At 42.2% G+C, this 16,614-nt stretch overlaps 1 protein-coding gene and 1 long non-coding RNA gene across 5 annotated transcripts in view; one reads left to right on the top strand and one right to left on the bottom strand.

Moving 5' to 3' along the window:
- Positions 1-54: 54 nt before the first annotated feature.
- Positions 55-15,874, top strand: LOC138761225 (uncharacterized). Of its 2 annotated transcripts, XR_011356198.1 has the most exons (4): positions 55-413; positions 5,250-5,435; positions 11,591-11,716; positions 14,734-15,874. It is a non-coding gene; the product is annotated as an uncharacterized lncRNA (long non-coding RNA). The 2 variants fall into 2 exon arrangements; XR_011356197.1 differs by lacking the exons at positions 55-413; positions 11,591-11,716; positions 14,734-15,874 and adding an exon at positions 10,934-11,100 and having other exon boundaries at positions 5,130-5,435.
- Positions 4,756-16,614, bottom strand: part of LOC138761223 (solute carrier family 2, facilitated glucose transporter member 11-like) — a 58,602-nt gene continuing 46,743 nt past the window's right edge. For 2 of the 3 annotated variants that reach the window (XM_069933004.1, XM_069933005.1), the window contains exons 9-12: positions 12,475-12,576; positions 11,106-11,181; positions 10,167-10,294; positions 4,756-5,419 (exon numbers count right to left, since the gene is read on the bottom strand). In XM_069933004.1, coding sequence (XP_069789105.1) covers positions 5,231-5,419; positions 10,167-10,294; positions 11,106-11,181; positions 12,475-12,576 — 495 coding nt within the window. In that variant the 3' untranslated portion in view covers positions 4,756-5,230. The remainder of the gene's footprint in view (positions 5,420-10,166; positions 10,295-11,105; positions 11,182-12,474; positions 12,577-16,614) is intronic. The other variant, XM_069933006.1, reaches the window with a different exon arrangement.

Below are 16,614 nucleotides of genomic sequence, written 5' to 3'. Positions count from 1 at the left end.
ACCTCCGGGCGGCAGAGGGCGGTGTCCAGGCAATAGCTGGGGACCTCCAGGCGGCAGAGGGCGGTGTCCAGGCGGCCGCTGCGGACCTCCTGGCAACATCTGCTTCGTCTCGATGTTATTGGTACTTCCATTGACCATATATAGATCGGTGGCTCTCCCTGATGCCCAGTGACTACAGTTCCCCACCTCCTGCTAAACACCCAGCTCACAATTCCAGAGAGCTCCATGGAACTTATTATTCCATCCTCCACATTAAGGCCATCAGGTCAGGCAGTGGTCAGCACGGAACGGCCTGCAGACACTGAGAGACTAGGACTCGATGGAAATGGTGGAGTGGTTCCCTGAGCAGACCATCCAGGTCATCTGGCTTCATCACCAGGGCTCACCAGCACCAGGACTTAGCCTGATTGGAGGTAAGATCCTTCCTGTACAATCAGAACATCACCCACCACACAAGTTGTCCTCAAGATGATTGCAGTGGAGTGTAAATTTAAATATACAGTCTGCTAACAAGCCATTTCTGCACACAATTTTCACCCAATTGAACAGAGGAAGGAAACGAGCCCCTGGGGAAAACCCATGCAGACATGGGGAGCACGTGCACATTTCTTAAAGACAGGGTGGGATTCGAACCCTGGTCCCGATCACTGGTGCTGTAACAGTGTTGCGCTAATTGCTGTGCAAACTGTGCCTCTTTGCAGAAAGCAGATTCACTTAGGAGTGTGTGGAGAAGAATGCAAGGGTCCTTGTCACAGTTCATTCCCCACGGCAGCGTGACAGAGGACTCTGATTAACAGTCTGTTCCCAGGGACACTTTCGGAGTCAGACATCCAGAACAGCTGGAAGAACACCGTATTAGTGAAAGACTACTTTGGTCTGCCTGAAACCTGTTGGTCTTTCAGCGAACTAAGATGTTGGTTGGTCAAGGAATGCTGCCGACTGGCGCATTCCAGGCTGCAGGAATATGTACTGAGGGACACACTGAAGTCTGGTGCAGTGTTGGAATGTAGGGGTTAATTAATCATAGAAAATATGTAGAATATATGCTTATGTACTATTCATTTTGTATACATGAATCCAGTACTATGTAACAATTTAATATTTACCTCATGGTGAAGGGAAAGAGTAATGTAAGTAAGGGGCAGTCACAGTATATAGCAAAGTTGGCTGATTACAGTAGGTTTAGAATTGTCTGCTCCCCAAATACAAAAGAGAGAATATGTATGAAACAATTTAGTAGGAAAGTTAAGGCAAAAGGAGGTGTTGATGAGCACAGGAGCCGATGGCCAGACAAGAACAAAGAGAATCCTGACAGAGACTGTCAGAAACAAAGAGAATGGAAACTAACTCAGTAAGAAGGCTAAGACAGAAGGAGGTGTTGAGTAGAACAGAAGAATATGGCCAGATGAGAACAAAGAAATATGAATTGATTTCTGATCCAAACAACAGGATATTCTGGCCTTGAGGATTAAGATGGGAGCTCTACACCCCAGATATCTGCAGAGCAGGAAATTACTCGTGATAAATCTTATGCAAGAAATCTAGCAAAGGAAGCCAACTTTTGTTCTGTATAAGGTTGAGCTATATAAACTGTAGAGACTGGACAGTAGAGGTCAGTCTTGGGGAATAGCTCGCTGTGCAGGTGACCTATGAACTAACGACTGAACCAAAGCTCTGTTGAGCTTTATTCTTGTGCTGTGTAATAAACTGATTGTTGAACCGAATACCTTCTCCTATCACTTCATTTAACGAACACGCTGGACTCAGACGACACATAGACTAAATTAAGGGTAGGGTAAAGCCAGAGTCCAACAGCAGCCAACGCAAGGGAGTTGCGGGGAAGGACCACAGTCTAGACTCCCATTACTGGGCTTTGAGAGGCTGAAACTGAGGGCAATTCCCTTGACCAACAAGGGTGGGCTGGGGGGAAGGGGTGGGTGGAGAAACGGCAAGGTGCCATAGGGATGGTAATGATCTATTTAGAAAACAATGTGACATTTTTACATTGATGAGAAAATAGAGATTTGACTGATATGGGTGTGAAAAAACTTTGAACGATATTTTTTTCTGTCAATAATTTATTGTGAATAAAGACTATTTTTGTAAAGAAAAATAAGGCTTGGATCATTAATAAAAGCAACCAGTGTCGCTGTAAGCAACAAATTGTGTGATTAAAGTGCAAAAACAAAAGTGCTGGAGAAACTCAGCAGGTCCTGTAGTGTCTAATAGGAAGCAAAGAGATATAACCAATGTTTTCTGCCTGAGCCCTTCATCAGGGTTCTTTCACTGTGTATGAAGGCACCACAGTCACATTTGTAACACGTGGAAACATTTTTTTAAATTATTGACAGAATTTTGTGATCTTTGTGACATCGAAGTCTTCCCCTTTCCCCCACACCCCCCAACTTCCAATCCCAACCTGAAGCATCAGCTTGAACATGAAACCCAGAAGCAAAATACCATTGTCACATTCACTTTTTCTTGGTAACTTTAATTTCTCGGGAGTCTCCATCTCCTAGATCCAACACACTAATGACAAAGTAAAGAAAGCATGCCAGCACCTTTACTTCCTCAAGTGTTTGTAGATGTTTGACATGATTCAGAAACCCTGGCAAATTTCTGCAGATGTTTGGTGGAAAGTGTGCTGACTGGGTGCATCATGGTCTGGTATGGGGACACCAATTCCCCTGAACGTAAAGCCCTCCAAAATGTTGTGAATGCAGCCCAGGACATCACAGGCAAAACCCTCCCCACCATTGAGAACATCTACAGGGAATTCTGCCGATGGAGAGCAGCAGCAATCATCAATGATCCATACCACTTAGTACACGCTGTTTTCTCTGCTACGAGCAGGAAAGAGGTATAGCTGCCACGAGACTCGCACCACCAAGTTCAGGAACAGCTGCTACCCCTCCACAACAAACTCAGAGACTCGTTTAAGGAATCTTGCACTTTATTTTTTTTATATCTCTCTATCACACAGTCAGTTTATTTACATTTCTTGTTTACCCTTGTGTGTTGAATAGTTTTTTTTTGCACCACTAATAAGTGGTAATTCTGCCTGGCCCACAGGAAAAAAAAATCACAGGGCTGTATGTGATGTCATTTACCATAAATATTCATGTATAATGCAAAACATTTTACCCCCTTTTTCCCTCAGAAAAAGGGGGGTCACATTATACACGGGAGTAGAATTTTTTTTTAAAATTTCTGCAACTCACAGGGCAGCTCGGGCGGGCGAGCGATAGTCGGTAGCGCGACTCAGGTGGGCAGCCGACTGGGCGAGTGGTAGTCGGCAGCACGACTCAGCCGGCCAGTAGTTGGCCGCGTGATTTGTGCGGCAGGGCGGGCGAGCGGTAGTCGACAGAGCGACTCATGCAGCCAGGCGGGTGAGGGGAGGGGGAGTCACATGAGGTGGTCACATGAAACGCATATTTTGCTGTTGCTCTTAATTTCTATCCTTGATGTTTTCTCCTGGAACGAAGAGAAAATGCAGTGCTTTTGATGCATCATTTAAGCTGAAAGTGATCAAGTATGGAGAAAGCAATAACAACTATGCAGCCTCCAGAGAATTCGGTGTTGCTGAGAGTAACGTCAGGCTTTGGAGGAAGCAGAAATCAGAGATAGCCCAGTTGCCCATGACCAAACATGCTCGTAGGGGAAAGCGGGCTCTGTATCCAGATCTGGAGAAGGCATTGGTTGACTGGGTAGAAAGGCGCAGAAAGGATGGCTACATTGTCACCTGTTTCCATATCCAGCTTCAAGCTAAGAAACTGCAGAAAGATCGCAAATATGGAGTGAGTGGCACATTCAAGGTGTCGGATGGTTGGTGTCAGAGGATTATGAAGAGGCACTCCCTGACAGAGAACCAAGATTTCACAGAAGCTTCCCAGTGATTAAGATGACAAGATAATTAGTTTTCACGATTTTGTGATTAAGTTAAGGATGGAGCATGACTTTGACATGTATAATATTGGCAATATGGATGACATTCCCTTGTTTTGCTATGCCTGGTAACAGAACTATTGACACAGTAGTTAGTATGACTGTTTATGTAAGGACAGCAGGTCATGAAAGGACCCATTTCGCCGTAGTTTTGTGCCGTTTAGCTGAAGGGTCCAAGTTACAGCCAATGGTGATCTTTAAGCGTAAGACCATTCCAAAAGGAGAAAAGTTCCTACCAGGTGTTCTTGTACACTGCCATCCCAAAGGGTGGATGGATGAAGAGGGCGTCAAACAGTGGTTGGAGAAGGTGTGGAATAGAAGATCTGGATCTCATTTAAAGAAACCATCAATGTTATTGTAGGACCAGTTTCAAGGCCATCTGACAGAAGCGGTAAAGCAGCAGCTCAAGCGATTCAAGACACACCAAGATGTTATTCCTGATGGCTTGACAAGTGTACTGCAACCTCTTGATGTGTCGTGCTTAATAAGCCATTTAAGGACCATGTTAGAAAAGATTGGATTTCCTGGATGGCCTCAGACCAAGTGGAGAAAACAGCCGGGGGAAATCTCAAGAAACCAGGCCTAGCCACTGTTGTTTCCTGGGTGAAGCAGGCCTGGGATTCACTTCCAAGTAATATGGTCTCTCTGAGTTTTTTTTAAAAGACAGGTATCAGCAACAAAATGGATGGGACTGAAGATGATGTTTTAGGGGACGATGCAAGTACCACTACTACTTCAGACTAGGAACATGAATCTGAAGATGAAATAACAGACACAACAGGCGAGGACACAGATGAGAAGATCAACAGAGAAGAAGGGAATGCGCTTTTTGGAGCATCTAATGACGATGAGTCTGATTTTGAAGGATTTTAAAAGAATGTTTTTCTTTTTATTTATGTTTACATTTGGAACAATAAATTGATTACATTTATTATGATAATTTTGTAATTTCATTCAGCACAACACAACACTTGTCTCCCACAACCTGTTAAAGTGGCATTTCCATGATGATTTTGGGGCAATAAAAAGGGGGGGGGGCAAAATTTTCCCCCCCTTTTGCCCTCCAAAATGGGGGGGCCGTCGCATTATGCACAAATATTTTCAGTATGTACTCTGACAATCAATTTGGAACTAACTTGCAATTTTCCTGCCTTTTTATTGAATACATTCAGGCTATATAAATGAAGAAAGCAGATGCTAAAGGGAGAAACTCAGCTGGTGCCTAGAAAGATATTAATTACATGGTGAGATCAGTGATACAGACCAGTGTTTTGTGCTAATGACATTATTTTTGTTCTCTCCAGTTTGCCTTCAGGAACTTGTACAGCTGAGTGCCAAAGTTGAGAGTGTGAAACTTCTGAGAAATCTCCAGAAAAGTCTTCCCTTTTGTTTCTGGCAGTGTGAATCCAATGAAAATGGCTGTAAAGGTGCTAAATAAGAGGAACGGCAGATAACAGAAACTGCCCAGACCTTCCTGAAAGACAAAAAGGGTCAGTGAACATTTTTGGGAGTGATTGTGCTGTTGGCAATACCCACTACTTTTAACCTGCAACATTAGTGCTTTTGTGTAATCTTTCTTGCTTTCCATTTTCTTAACAGAAATTGCCACATGTTCTTTCCTTCCTGTGCTCTTTCCTCAGCTACCCGCTTGAAATTGTTCTAGCTTTACAACTTTTAACGCTAATTTACAATTACAATTTACAATACACCATACTCTTGACAAGACTGCAAGAAGCTGCAGAATTGTGAATGTGCTTGAACCATCACCAGATTAATCTCCCCTCCACTGACTCTATCTTTGCCTCCTGATGTCTTGGAAAAACAGCAAACAAATTAGAGGTCACATCCCACCCTGGTATCTCCTCCCCCTATCATCAAGCAGAAGATGCACATTTGAAAACACAGAAACTTGGTGAATGTTTTTGTGGGCAATGAGCAGGTCAAGGTTGTATAGTCAGCAGGTGAGCATCCTTCAAAACGTGGGTGTGGGGTTTGAACGTGAAGTAGACATTTTATTGGCAGAGAATGTTGGCAGGTGAAGGTGTGGTGCACAGAATAGTACATCCAAATGGTGGTGTGGATTTTAGGAATGACATTTGACTGTGCATGCATGGTCAGTGACCCTGTTGGAGCACCTCATCTATATCCTTGGGACTTGTCACCCACCCCACACATCTGCTTCCTGCCACTCCCACTTCAAAATTTGCCTGGGCAGTTACGTAGAGGGCATCTCTCCTCCACTACTGAGTCCAAAAATGAAATCTGAGTGCTGTTAGAATAAACATTTACAGCATAGAGGGAGAGCATTCAGCCCATCATGTCTGTGCTAGAGAGGGCAGAGCTATTCGTCCTCATCACCACTTCCAGCATCTGATTTGGAGCCCTGCAGCCCATTGCTCTTCACAGACCATTTGGTTGGGCTCTTTTTAACTGAGGTGGTGGGGGTGGAGGGGGTGTGGGGGGATTTCTGCCTCCAAAAGCCTTTCAAGCAGTGAGTTTCAGACCCCGACTACCTACTGGGGAACTGTATTTTCCTCATTTCTTCCCCAGTTCTTTAAATCTATGTTCCTTGGGTTTTGACTGCCTCACCAAAAAATTTATCCTGCCTCTTTACTTTGTCTCACTCTTTTGTAATTTTGCACATCTTATCAAGATTTACCTGTTCCAAAGAAAACCATCCCAGCTTTTCCAATGCTACCACAAAGTGAACATTTTCCAGTTCTGGTCTCCTCAGTGTGCTCTCCTGTGCAACCACACCTGTCCTGTAATGTTCTGAATAGTTTGCAAATAGTATAAAGAGGAATTGAACAGATTGGACCTGAGTGGCCAAATGGCTCATTCTTCATTTTAATAAATATGTGATGTTTCTCAAGTAAAGAGATGAGAACTGGGTATTATAGAATTCTGTGGGAACTACAGATGGTTCAGAAGATACAGAGAGGAGAATAAGGAGGACAGGAGAGGTGATAATGTCTCAAGGCAAAATCACGGTTTTTCAAGATAGATTATTTTTAGAATTATTCAACGATGCTATATTTATCGAACTAAAGCCATAAAATAGGGACTCCACACAATGCACAGTCCTACCAAAATCTCCCTGCTCAACTATTGTCCTTCATCTAATAAACCAGTTTGGTCTCTGGTCATCACCTTTTGTTTTGCCTTGCCTTCTTTGGATATTTTAGAACACAGAACACTACAGTACAGAAACAGACCCTTTGGCCCATCTAGTTCATGTTGGATTATTACTCTATTTAGTGCCATTGACTCTATACCCCTCCATACCCCTCCCATCCATGTGCCTGCCCAATTTTTTCTTAAACATCAAAATTGAACTGCATTCACCACTTCAGCTGGCAGCTCATTCCAAACTCCCATCACTCTGAGTGAAGAAATTTCTCCTAATGTTCCCCCTAAATATTTCTCCTTTCACCCTTAACCCATATTCTTGTCTCACCTAACCTCAGGGAAAAAATCTTTGACCCGAAGGTCACTGGATTTGGCAGGCAAGCTTTTTTGGGACAATTTATCCTGCTTTCTTGCATCTCCTTCCTGTACGCTGTAATTTTCTCTTTTGTCAGGTCATTGCTTCTGGTTTACTTTGATTAAACCAGCCATGGATGTTACAGCTACGACCCATATTCTATTTTTGCCTTTTCCACAACATTACTAAATGTAATAGCTGTGACATTCACATCAATGGCCTCTACTGATAATGCTTCCAGCTTCATTCTCTAAAACTAAATCTACAATTCCACCTACCTATGACCCCATGCCTTTATTCATCCTTCTACACACTGGCTAAAATAGTTATTATGAATGCAGTTAAGTAACTCATTGACCCCCATGCCATAGTTGGAAAACTAAGTTCGACCACTATTACCACATTCTAATATTCAAGTGCATGTAAAACTTTGCTTAAAAATTGCCCTTAAAACGAAACGTTAGCAGTCAAGATTTAAAAAAAACAATTTGCCTTTTTCCTTTAAATCCATTGGATGGGGGGGGGAGAATGGACTGCTTAGAGTGGACACAGCAGAGCAGAGGCCAAGTGGACCTGAAAGGTGTATGGCAGGGCAGGCTAAAGTGCAGGGTAAACAAGGAGTGGGACAAGCCATTGATAAATTTGCCCAACCATTCCAGGGAGTGCTGGATGATTTAAACTGGACTGCAAAATGTGCAGCGGTGGAAGAGGGCGGTGCCAATAAGCAAGGACCACGATGGACTCAGAAGTAGAGGGCATCAGGATGATCCGCGTCTGGCAAACTGGGTGTGGATGAGGAGCAGCAGAACCAAGCAGACCTGAAAGGGGTACTAATGGGACGGGGATAACACAGACCTGAAAGGGATATGAATGGGGCGGATATAATGTGGACCTGAAATGGGTACAAACGGGACGGGGATAATGCAGACCTGAAAGGAGTAAGAAAGGAACGGGGACAACATGACCTGAAAGGGGTACGAACAGGACGGGGACAACATGAACCTGGAAGGGGTATGGCAGGATGGGGATAATGCTTTCCTGAAAGGGGTATGAACGGGATGGGAACAATGCCGACCTGAAAGGGGTACGAACGGGACGGGGACAACGCGAACCTGAAAGGGGTACAGCAAGATGGGATAACGCAAACCGGAAAAGGATACGGTGGGATGGGGATAATGTGAACCTGAAAGGGGTATGAATGGGACAGGGACAACATGAACCTGAAAGGGGTACAGCAGGAATGGGGATAACGTGGACTTGAAAGGATGAACTTTTTCAGACCATGCAGAGTGAATCAAGGCCAGATGCAGACAGACGAAAGCATTAACTGACGAAGAAAGGCACGGCAGTAAATGACTGCATGGTGAAGTGGAGATTGATGGGTGATTTGAAGTGGACCTACTATGACAGGTGAACCTGAAGCCGGGCAGTGCACTGTGAAGCGGTAACCAACCCAAGCAACGCACTGCAGCCGCATAGGGTTGGGAGGTGGGGTGGCAGGTTAGAAATCAAACAGTAAATGTTAAAATGTGCACGGCAACAGAACCGGATGGGATGCACTGCAGAACAGAACGTGCTTGAACTCAGAGGCAGTGGGTGGCAGTGGGCATGTGATGAGGCAAAAGGGAGACACGAGGTGAGAGGGTGACTGGCCGAGGATCTGGCCAGCTGTGCATTGCTGGAAGGGCATAGACAGAACAAATGCAAAAGGAATAAAGCAGACCGGGCCAAAGTGGACCTGAAAAGGTGAGTGAGAGGCGGGCCGGGACTGGACCCGCAAAGTGCAGAGTACTGACCAAGTCATGGCCAACACCAGGGGTGCAGTGCTAATATTTTAGGTGCTGGAGTACACCAAAAACAGCAACAAGGTGGTCTCGCAAGACTTGGCATTGGTGGCCACCATGTTATATTTGGTGTTGTATAATTGAGAGTGAAAGGTAGGACAAAGGTGGACAACCAGTCATGGAATAAACAGGTTCCTTGTATGTCCAGAATAGCGCTCAGCAGGGTGGGATGGTTGGAGGGGGTTGCCGTCCATAGCAACCCCATGAGGTGCTGTAGTGATGCACTGGTGAGCTCTAGCAGCACTGCACCCCTGACCAACACCAAGACGGTGGAGCCGCAGCTGGAGTCTGAAGAACACAAGAAGCAGTCTCGGTGGGGAGATGTGTGTGAGGAAGTGGGCCAGAATCTGTGCAGAGGTGAAGCTCTCGGCAGTGCGAGAAAGAATCAGTGCAGGTAACTAGGGTTAGTTTATGGGTGGCACTGACAGTTTCTGTGCTATGTGACACCAGGGCCATCAGTAAATATGGCTACATTGGACAGATCTAACAACTCTCATGATTGCTTGAGATCTATACAACAATCTGTGCCATAGGTGCTCTGTGATTAGTAAGCGATTACTTCAGGTGGTATGTGAGTGGAAAGAAAAAGTTTGAAAATCTGTTTTAATTGCACTCAATAGTCTTGCTAAGTGCCCGATTGCATAACTTCAAAGAAAATGGGCCAACAACAATTTTTCTCAAGTAAAATATTTCAGTAACAATTGGGTCTAGAGCAGTGATTCTCAACCTTACGCAATCCCTTACTAATCACAGATCACCAATGGCATAGGGATTACTTAAAGTGGTATGTGAATAGAAAGAAAACATTTGAAAACTACTTATCTAGATTCCAGATGGTTTTTCAGCATGTATGCCACAATATTCAGTTAAATGTTTGCAATCTGGATACTTACAACAAGGAATGGAAAAGTCATTCCAACTAGAAAGAAGTTTATCCAGAATAGGGAGCCATAGATCATGAAGGCTGCTGGCCTTGCCTTCTGGTCACAAATCTCCATTGGTATGACTGTAGACACTCCGGCTACAAAAGAGAAAAAAATACAGTCTTTACAACCTCTGCTCATTATGACTGAATACAAGGTCATAAGACAGAGGAGAGGGATTAGGTCATTCGGCCCATCAAGCCCGCCTACTCATTCCATCATGGCTGATTTACTTTCCGTTTCACATATACATTGGATGTAAGGCTGTATCAAAAAGGGTGGGGGGGGGGGGTGGGAGATGGAAGTGTTATGGTTCTGAAATTCCATGGGTTGAATTCCAGGCAGATGCAGCGTGATCATTCCTCTATCCCTGAGCTTGCATGGAATTTGGGGATCAATGGAAGATGAGCAACTCCATTTGGAGCTACACAATCACAAATGGCATTTCACGTGTTTACTCCATGCTCCTATACTATTTTAATAGAGCTCATCTTAAACTGACAGAATTAATCCTCTACCCAAATGGGCACTTTTCATTGCTCCAGCAGGTACAAGATTCAACAATTTCAATGAGTGACCTCCCATCTGATGGCCCCTCTCGAACCATTTTTTTTAAATTCTGCCCTGTTGTACACATTAAATTTTACTGCCATCCTCACTATCACAGACCGTCCTTTTTGCTCTTCATCGCTTCCTTTTCCCTATGTTTACCTGGTCTTATCTCTAATATTTTCCAGTTTTGATCGTCATCAACCTGAAACATCTCTCCATGCTGCCTGGCCCAATGAGAACTTCCAGCACTTATATTTTGTTTATTTCAGATTTGTTGTAATTGCTGCATTTTTTTTAAATTTCAATGAGAACTTTCTTCTTTTTGTGTATTAAAATCTTCAATGACAGACAACCTACCTGGTCCGATTCCAAAGCTTAAGATGGAGGCAAAAATGCAGGCCATGCTGAGGAATGGCATCCAGCTGATCTTATCCTAGGAAAGGGAGAATCAATGTGGCATGTAAGGCGCTGCCCTCTCTGTTACCTTTTCCCAATGACAACACTTTCTCAGTGAGGTTAAATTGGTGCCTGACTCAAGATCTCAGCAAGCAACAATAAGTTCTCCACCACCATTATCACCAAGTGTGTATAAGGATGCGTATCCCCAACCAGAAAACCGGTCTGATCAGTGAAGTGTACTCACTACTGAAGGCCGGGAACGAGCCAGTCCCATGCACGAGAGTAAGGTCAAAGCAAAAAATCCAAACATCCATGGGAGCAAGATTTTAACATAATGTAACTTTAATGATGGGAATTGGCTATTTAACATATATTTTTTAAATGCTTCATTTCCTCTTGAAACATTTTTTAATGCTTCCCATCTAATTTAATAATCTGTAAAGGAATCAAGTACAATTAAAGCAGCCATAAGACATTTGGACAGATGTACAGAGAGGAAGGATTCAGAAGGATATGGGCCAAATGCCAGCAAATGGGACCATCCCCGAATGCCATCTTGGCCAGCATGGGTGAGTTGGACCAAAGGGCCTATTCCATGCTATGACTCAATGAGAACATGCCACTAATCTAGGCTTAGATCTCCCTCTTCCTTGGGTGGATTTTAAAAAGGTTTCTGAAGGGAATAGAAGAGTTCAGGACCTTGGGCAACATACTGAATGGTATCAATACCACTGGTGGAGCAGTTAGATTCAGAAAGGTCCTAAGAGGCAGAATTAAAGGAGCAGATGTTGTAGGCCTGTAGAGCACTTGAAAACAATGATCTGAATCTTCGAATGTATGCAAGACTTGACAGGATGCCAAGATAGTTCAGCAAATGAAAAGGTGATGGGTGAGTGGTTTGGTGCCTGCACATTTTTAAATGATCTTATAAAGATTATAGAGAATGGAAATATAAAGATTGTCCATGAAGTAATAATTAAGTCTACATTAAAAAGATGAATGAAAACTTTATCAGCAGGTTGGAATTAATTGAGCAGCGGAATAAAGGTCAGGAGGAAGCTATTAATCTATCAGACTGGCCATTTTGAGTATTTTATCCCTCCTAGACTAGTTTTTTTTATCTCCCCAGAACAATCGTTCTGCCACCTCACAGGGAAAAAGGCCCTTTGAAAAGGTGGAGGCAACAAACAGGATGAGATTTCCATTTTGGGGGGTTCATTATGAGCCCTTCAGATGCGAGTTCCAATAAGTGGTAACGTAACCAGAAAACAGATTTAGTCAAACCTTCCGTGTTGCTTTTACCAGTGAGGCAGAGGTTGTGACTCACCTGGAGACTCAACGAGATGGTGAAACATATTCCCCAGGCAGCCATCAGACCATAACCTCCAATCAGAAGCAGCCTGCGCCCAATCCGGTCAATTAACAGATTCTAATTGAGGAAGGTCAATGTCAGAACCTATCACAAACATGTCCTCTGTTAAAGCAAGAAGCAAACTTGGCTACCTTGCAAATCTGGTAGTAAATCACTGGCATAAACCCAATCTCCTGGTGCTGCTAAACCCTAATTCTGAAGCCTCATGTGAGAGTCTTGGTCATCTATTTTACATGAAGTCATAACTTGATTCAGTAGAGAAAGAGACCTGCTGCAGAACTAAAAGTCATTATTTCTTGACGTGACAGAAGGTTTTTGCTATACTGATTTTAAGAATGTGTTTTACAATGAAGAGCTACAGGCTCATGTAACAAGATGTTGGAAACATTCACCAGAGTTTACTTCTATAAAAATAGACTTATGGACAAAAAACAATGAGTTGTGGTCAATGAGCCGACAAAGGATAGCTGGAGGATCTCAACAGGTCAGATGGCATCCATGGATAGAAATGGTCAATGTTTCACTCTAGTCCTGAAGCGTCGACTGAGCATTTCTATCCATGGGTGCTGAGTGACCTGCTGGGTTCTTAGATAGAGTTCCTAATGATGAAATGCAGGCCCTTCTACTTACTCAGGGAATTTACAGGCACTCTGATCTTAGCAGTTTACATTCTTGCTTCTGCAAATGCTGGGGAAGTATTGAGAAAACTTTATGGGGCCAACTGTGAAGTCCAGGCAACTCACCCTGATGACTGTATGATTATTGCCAATGACTGGATTTTGGACTTCTTGATGGAAATACTACAGTGGACCACAGACCACAGTTGGTCCAGGTTGGCAGCAAACTGCAAGTCCCATCACACCTCAGAACTGTGTGCTCTGTCCACTACTGTTCAAGCTACCAGAATCATCCAAGTTTGCAGATGATTCAACAGGAGGTTTTTTTTTAAAGTTTATTTAAAATTTTATAAAATACACAAATATAAATAAAAGACACTCCTCTAAATTACTCCCCTATAACCCCCACCCTCCAGCCCACTATCCCACCCCTTACTATCCCTTCCCCCCCACGCGGGGCTTAACATACACAAAGGAAAGTATTAAAACAAACAAATAAAGTGGGTTAGGTTACAATACATCGTTTATACAATTCAAACAAGAATGATTTTTAAAAATTACTTAGATTTTAAATATGGAGTCCACATTCTTTCAAAAAGAGTAATTATTCTGCAAATTATATATAATTTTCTCTAAACATAAACATGATTAAATTTCATTATGCCATCTCTGTATACTCAACTCTGCATCATTTTTTCAAGTTACCACTATACACTTCCTAGCTACTGCCAAGCTCAACCGAATAAATGCAATCCAAGATTTATCCAAATGCACTGTTATATATCCTAATAAACATAACCATGGATCTATTTGAAATAAATCTTGCAAAAATTTTATAATTTTTTCCCAAAAAGGTTTAAAATTGATAGGTACAATTCCACACAGAATTAACAAAAGTACCTATCTGATCTCCACACCGAAAACACGAATTAAAATCTCTAAAACCATACCTCTAACTTTTCAGGAGTTAAATATAACTGATGCAGAAAATTATAATTGAATAAACTATAACGCACGTTAACTAATTTTGTAACACTATGCAAACATAAGTCAGACCATTCTTCCTCAGAAAAAGTAGATAACTCCTGTTTCCATTTATCTCTTATTCTCAATACGCCTACCTTCTTCATTTTTGTCTAACAATGAATACATTTCAGAAACAAACCCTTTCATTCCCTTATCCATAAACAATATTTCAAACTTCAATTGTATTGGTTATATAATTACTCAACCAAACCTATTCATTAAAAAATCTCGTACTTAATAATGGGCAAACAATGTATTTTGTGATATCCAAAACTTCTCTCTAAGCCTATCAAATGAAAGAAATAAACCTGCCTCAAAACAATCTTCAATTGATACCAGACTCTTTAAATCCCATTCCTTCAAATAAGGGTTATGCATAGAAAAAGGAATCAACTGATTTTTGATATAATGGAGTTTTAATTGAACATACATCTTTCGAACCTATAAATTGGTTCCACTTACTCCATACTTTGAATGAGTTAAACCAGGTAACTAATATGTTTGTAAAAGCAATAAATTCCATTTATATATAAAATTGATTTTTCTTGTATCTGATCCATTTCCACATAAGCCCAATAGGAGTTGACCTCATCAGCAACAAGAGACTTTACAGAACAGGGGATGGAAAGCTCATAAAATGGAAGGTTGGAGCATAAAGGTTAGTGCAATGCCTTCATAGCGCCAGTAATCAGGACGGGTTCAAATCCCGCGCTGTCTGTAAGGAGTTTGTACATTTTCCCTGCATCTGTGTGAGTTTTCTCCGGGGGGGGGCTCCACTTTTCTCCCACCATTTGAAATGCATCAGGGGTGTAGGTTAATTGGGTGACCAAATTTAAATATTTTAAATTTAAGATTTTAATTTAAAATGGCATGGGAACAATAACCTGTGTCTCAGCAAGACAAAAGCACTAATTTTGGACTTCAGAAGGACCAAGTTTGACCATTCTCAATGAGATATCAATGGTTCTGTCATGGCGAGAGCAGAGAGCATAAAGTTCCTTGGTGTACATATAAAGGATGACCTATACTGGACACACAGCACCTCCTCATTAGTCAGGAAGGTGCTGCAATGTCTACACTTCCTAGGAAGGTTGAAGAGGGCAAGGTCGTCCCAATTTTAAAAAAATATTTAATTTTACGTTTTCCATCAATTAAAAAAAAGATAACATCACTGACTGTTACAGAAATATCAATATCTCCCAGCGATTTACATACATGTGGGGTTTGTTCCCTTCCCATTACCAAACCCACCCCCCTAAAAATAAAGGGCAGAGAAAACAAAAAGGGAGAAAAAAAGAGGCTGGATGTGGTGTCGGCATTTCCAGTAAGTGTCCATGGAGGTTGTGAAGCCACTCCCTTATATAATTATTTTCATTAATCGATCTATTGGTAGATCTCTGCAAGTCTTTTTGTCAGGGAGTGGCTACAGCTGTGTACATCAGCTATGGCTGTGTGATGGAATATTTGGAGATGTTTTTGGGAGATAAATTGATAAATTAGAGTAGGTTACAGACATACACATTTTAAAACATGTTATTTGAAATACTGAAGAATTCATATTCAGTGACTTTACAGAAACTATGGAGAATGCTATGCACATTTCACAAGTACACTTAGAATTAGAAGGGGGTGAAGTTAGGTTAGTTAATAGTGATAAGTTAAAGTTTGATTCTGTTTTCAAGTTTAAAGATAATTAAAAACAACTTTTGTTTAAGTAACCATTCGTCGTGGTGAATATCTATTGCTGCTGGGTTTTGGGGTCCTTTGGGCTTGCATCATTTTATGGGGGCTTGTCCAGTCGGGTTTTGGGTGTTATTCGTCAATTGGTTTTTTTCCAAGCTAATTTAAAGCTTGTGTATGGAAAAACAGCCGCAATGGATGTTAACTGGAGGAAACAATGAAAGGTCCCATAAATCATATTTACCCTTTAAACTGCTCGAAGGACATAAGCTGCCTCCCTTTGTAGTAGTCCTCAATCTATTGGATCTCCTGCTGATGCCAAATCTCCAGGATTTTATTGTCATGTTCATGGGCATCAATTCATTACGAGCCGCTGGTGCCTTTAGCAATATTTCCACTTCCTTTCCAATAAGCTCATTGATCTCATGCCAGATTTTAATCAGATGTTTCAGACTGGGTTTTCCATTTTTTCCCTATTAATTTGGCATCCCATTTGTGTATGCAATCCTTTGACGTCCTCTCCCCCATTGCATGTAATCCCATTTGCACCCAAGTGGGTGGTTTCCCCTCCTCAAAGAAGGATGCAAGGAAACTCAATTGAGCTGCTAGATAATATTTCTTAAAATCAGGCAACCTTAGATCCTCCCCCCACCCCCAAACTGTAGTCCCATGTCAGTTTTTATAAGGCTATTCTGGGTACTTTCCCATTCCAGATGAATTTCCTTCTGCTATCATTCAGCACCTTTAAAAAAAGATTGTGGCAATGGAAATG

Source organism: Narcine bancroftii, chromosome 4, assembly GCF_036971445.1.
Source record: "Narcine bancroftii isolate sNarBan1 chromosome 4, sNarBan1.hap1, whole genome shotgun sequence".
NCBI lineage: Eukaryota > Metazoa > Chordata > Chondrichthyes > Torpediniformes > Narcinidae > Narcine > Narcine bancroftii.
The sequence above is the reverse complement of the archived record's forward strand: the minus strand, read 5'-3'. Positions and strand labels throughout refer to the sequence as shown.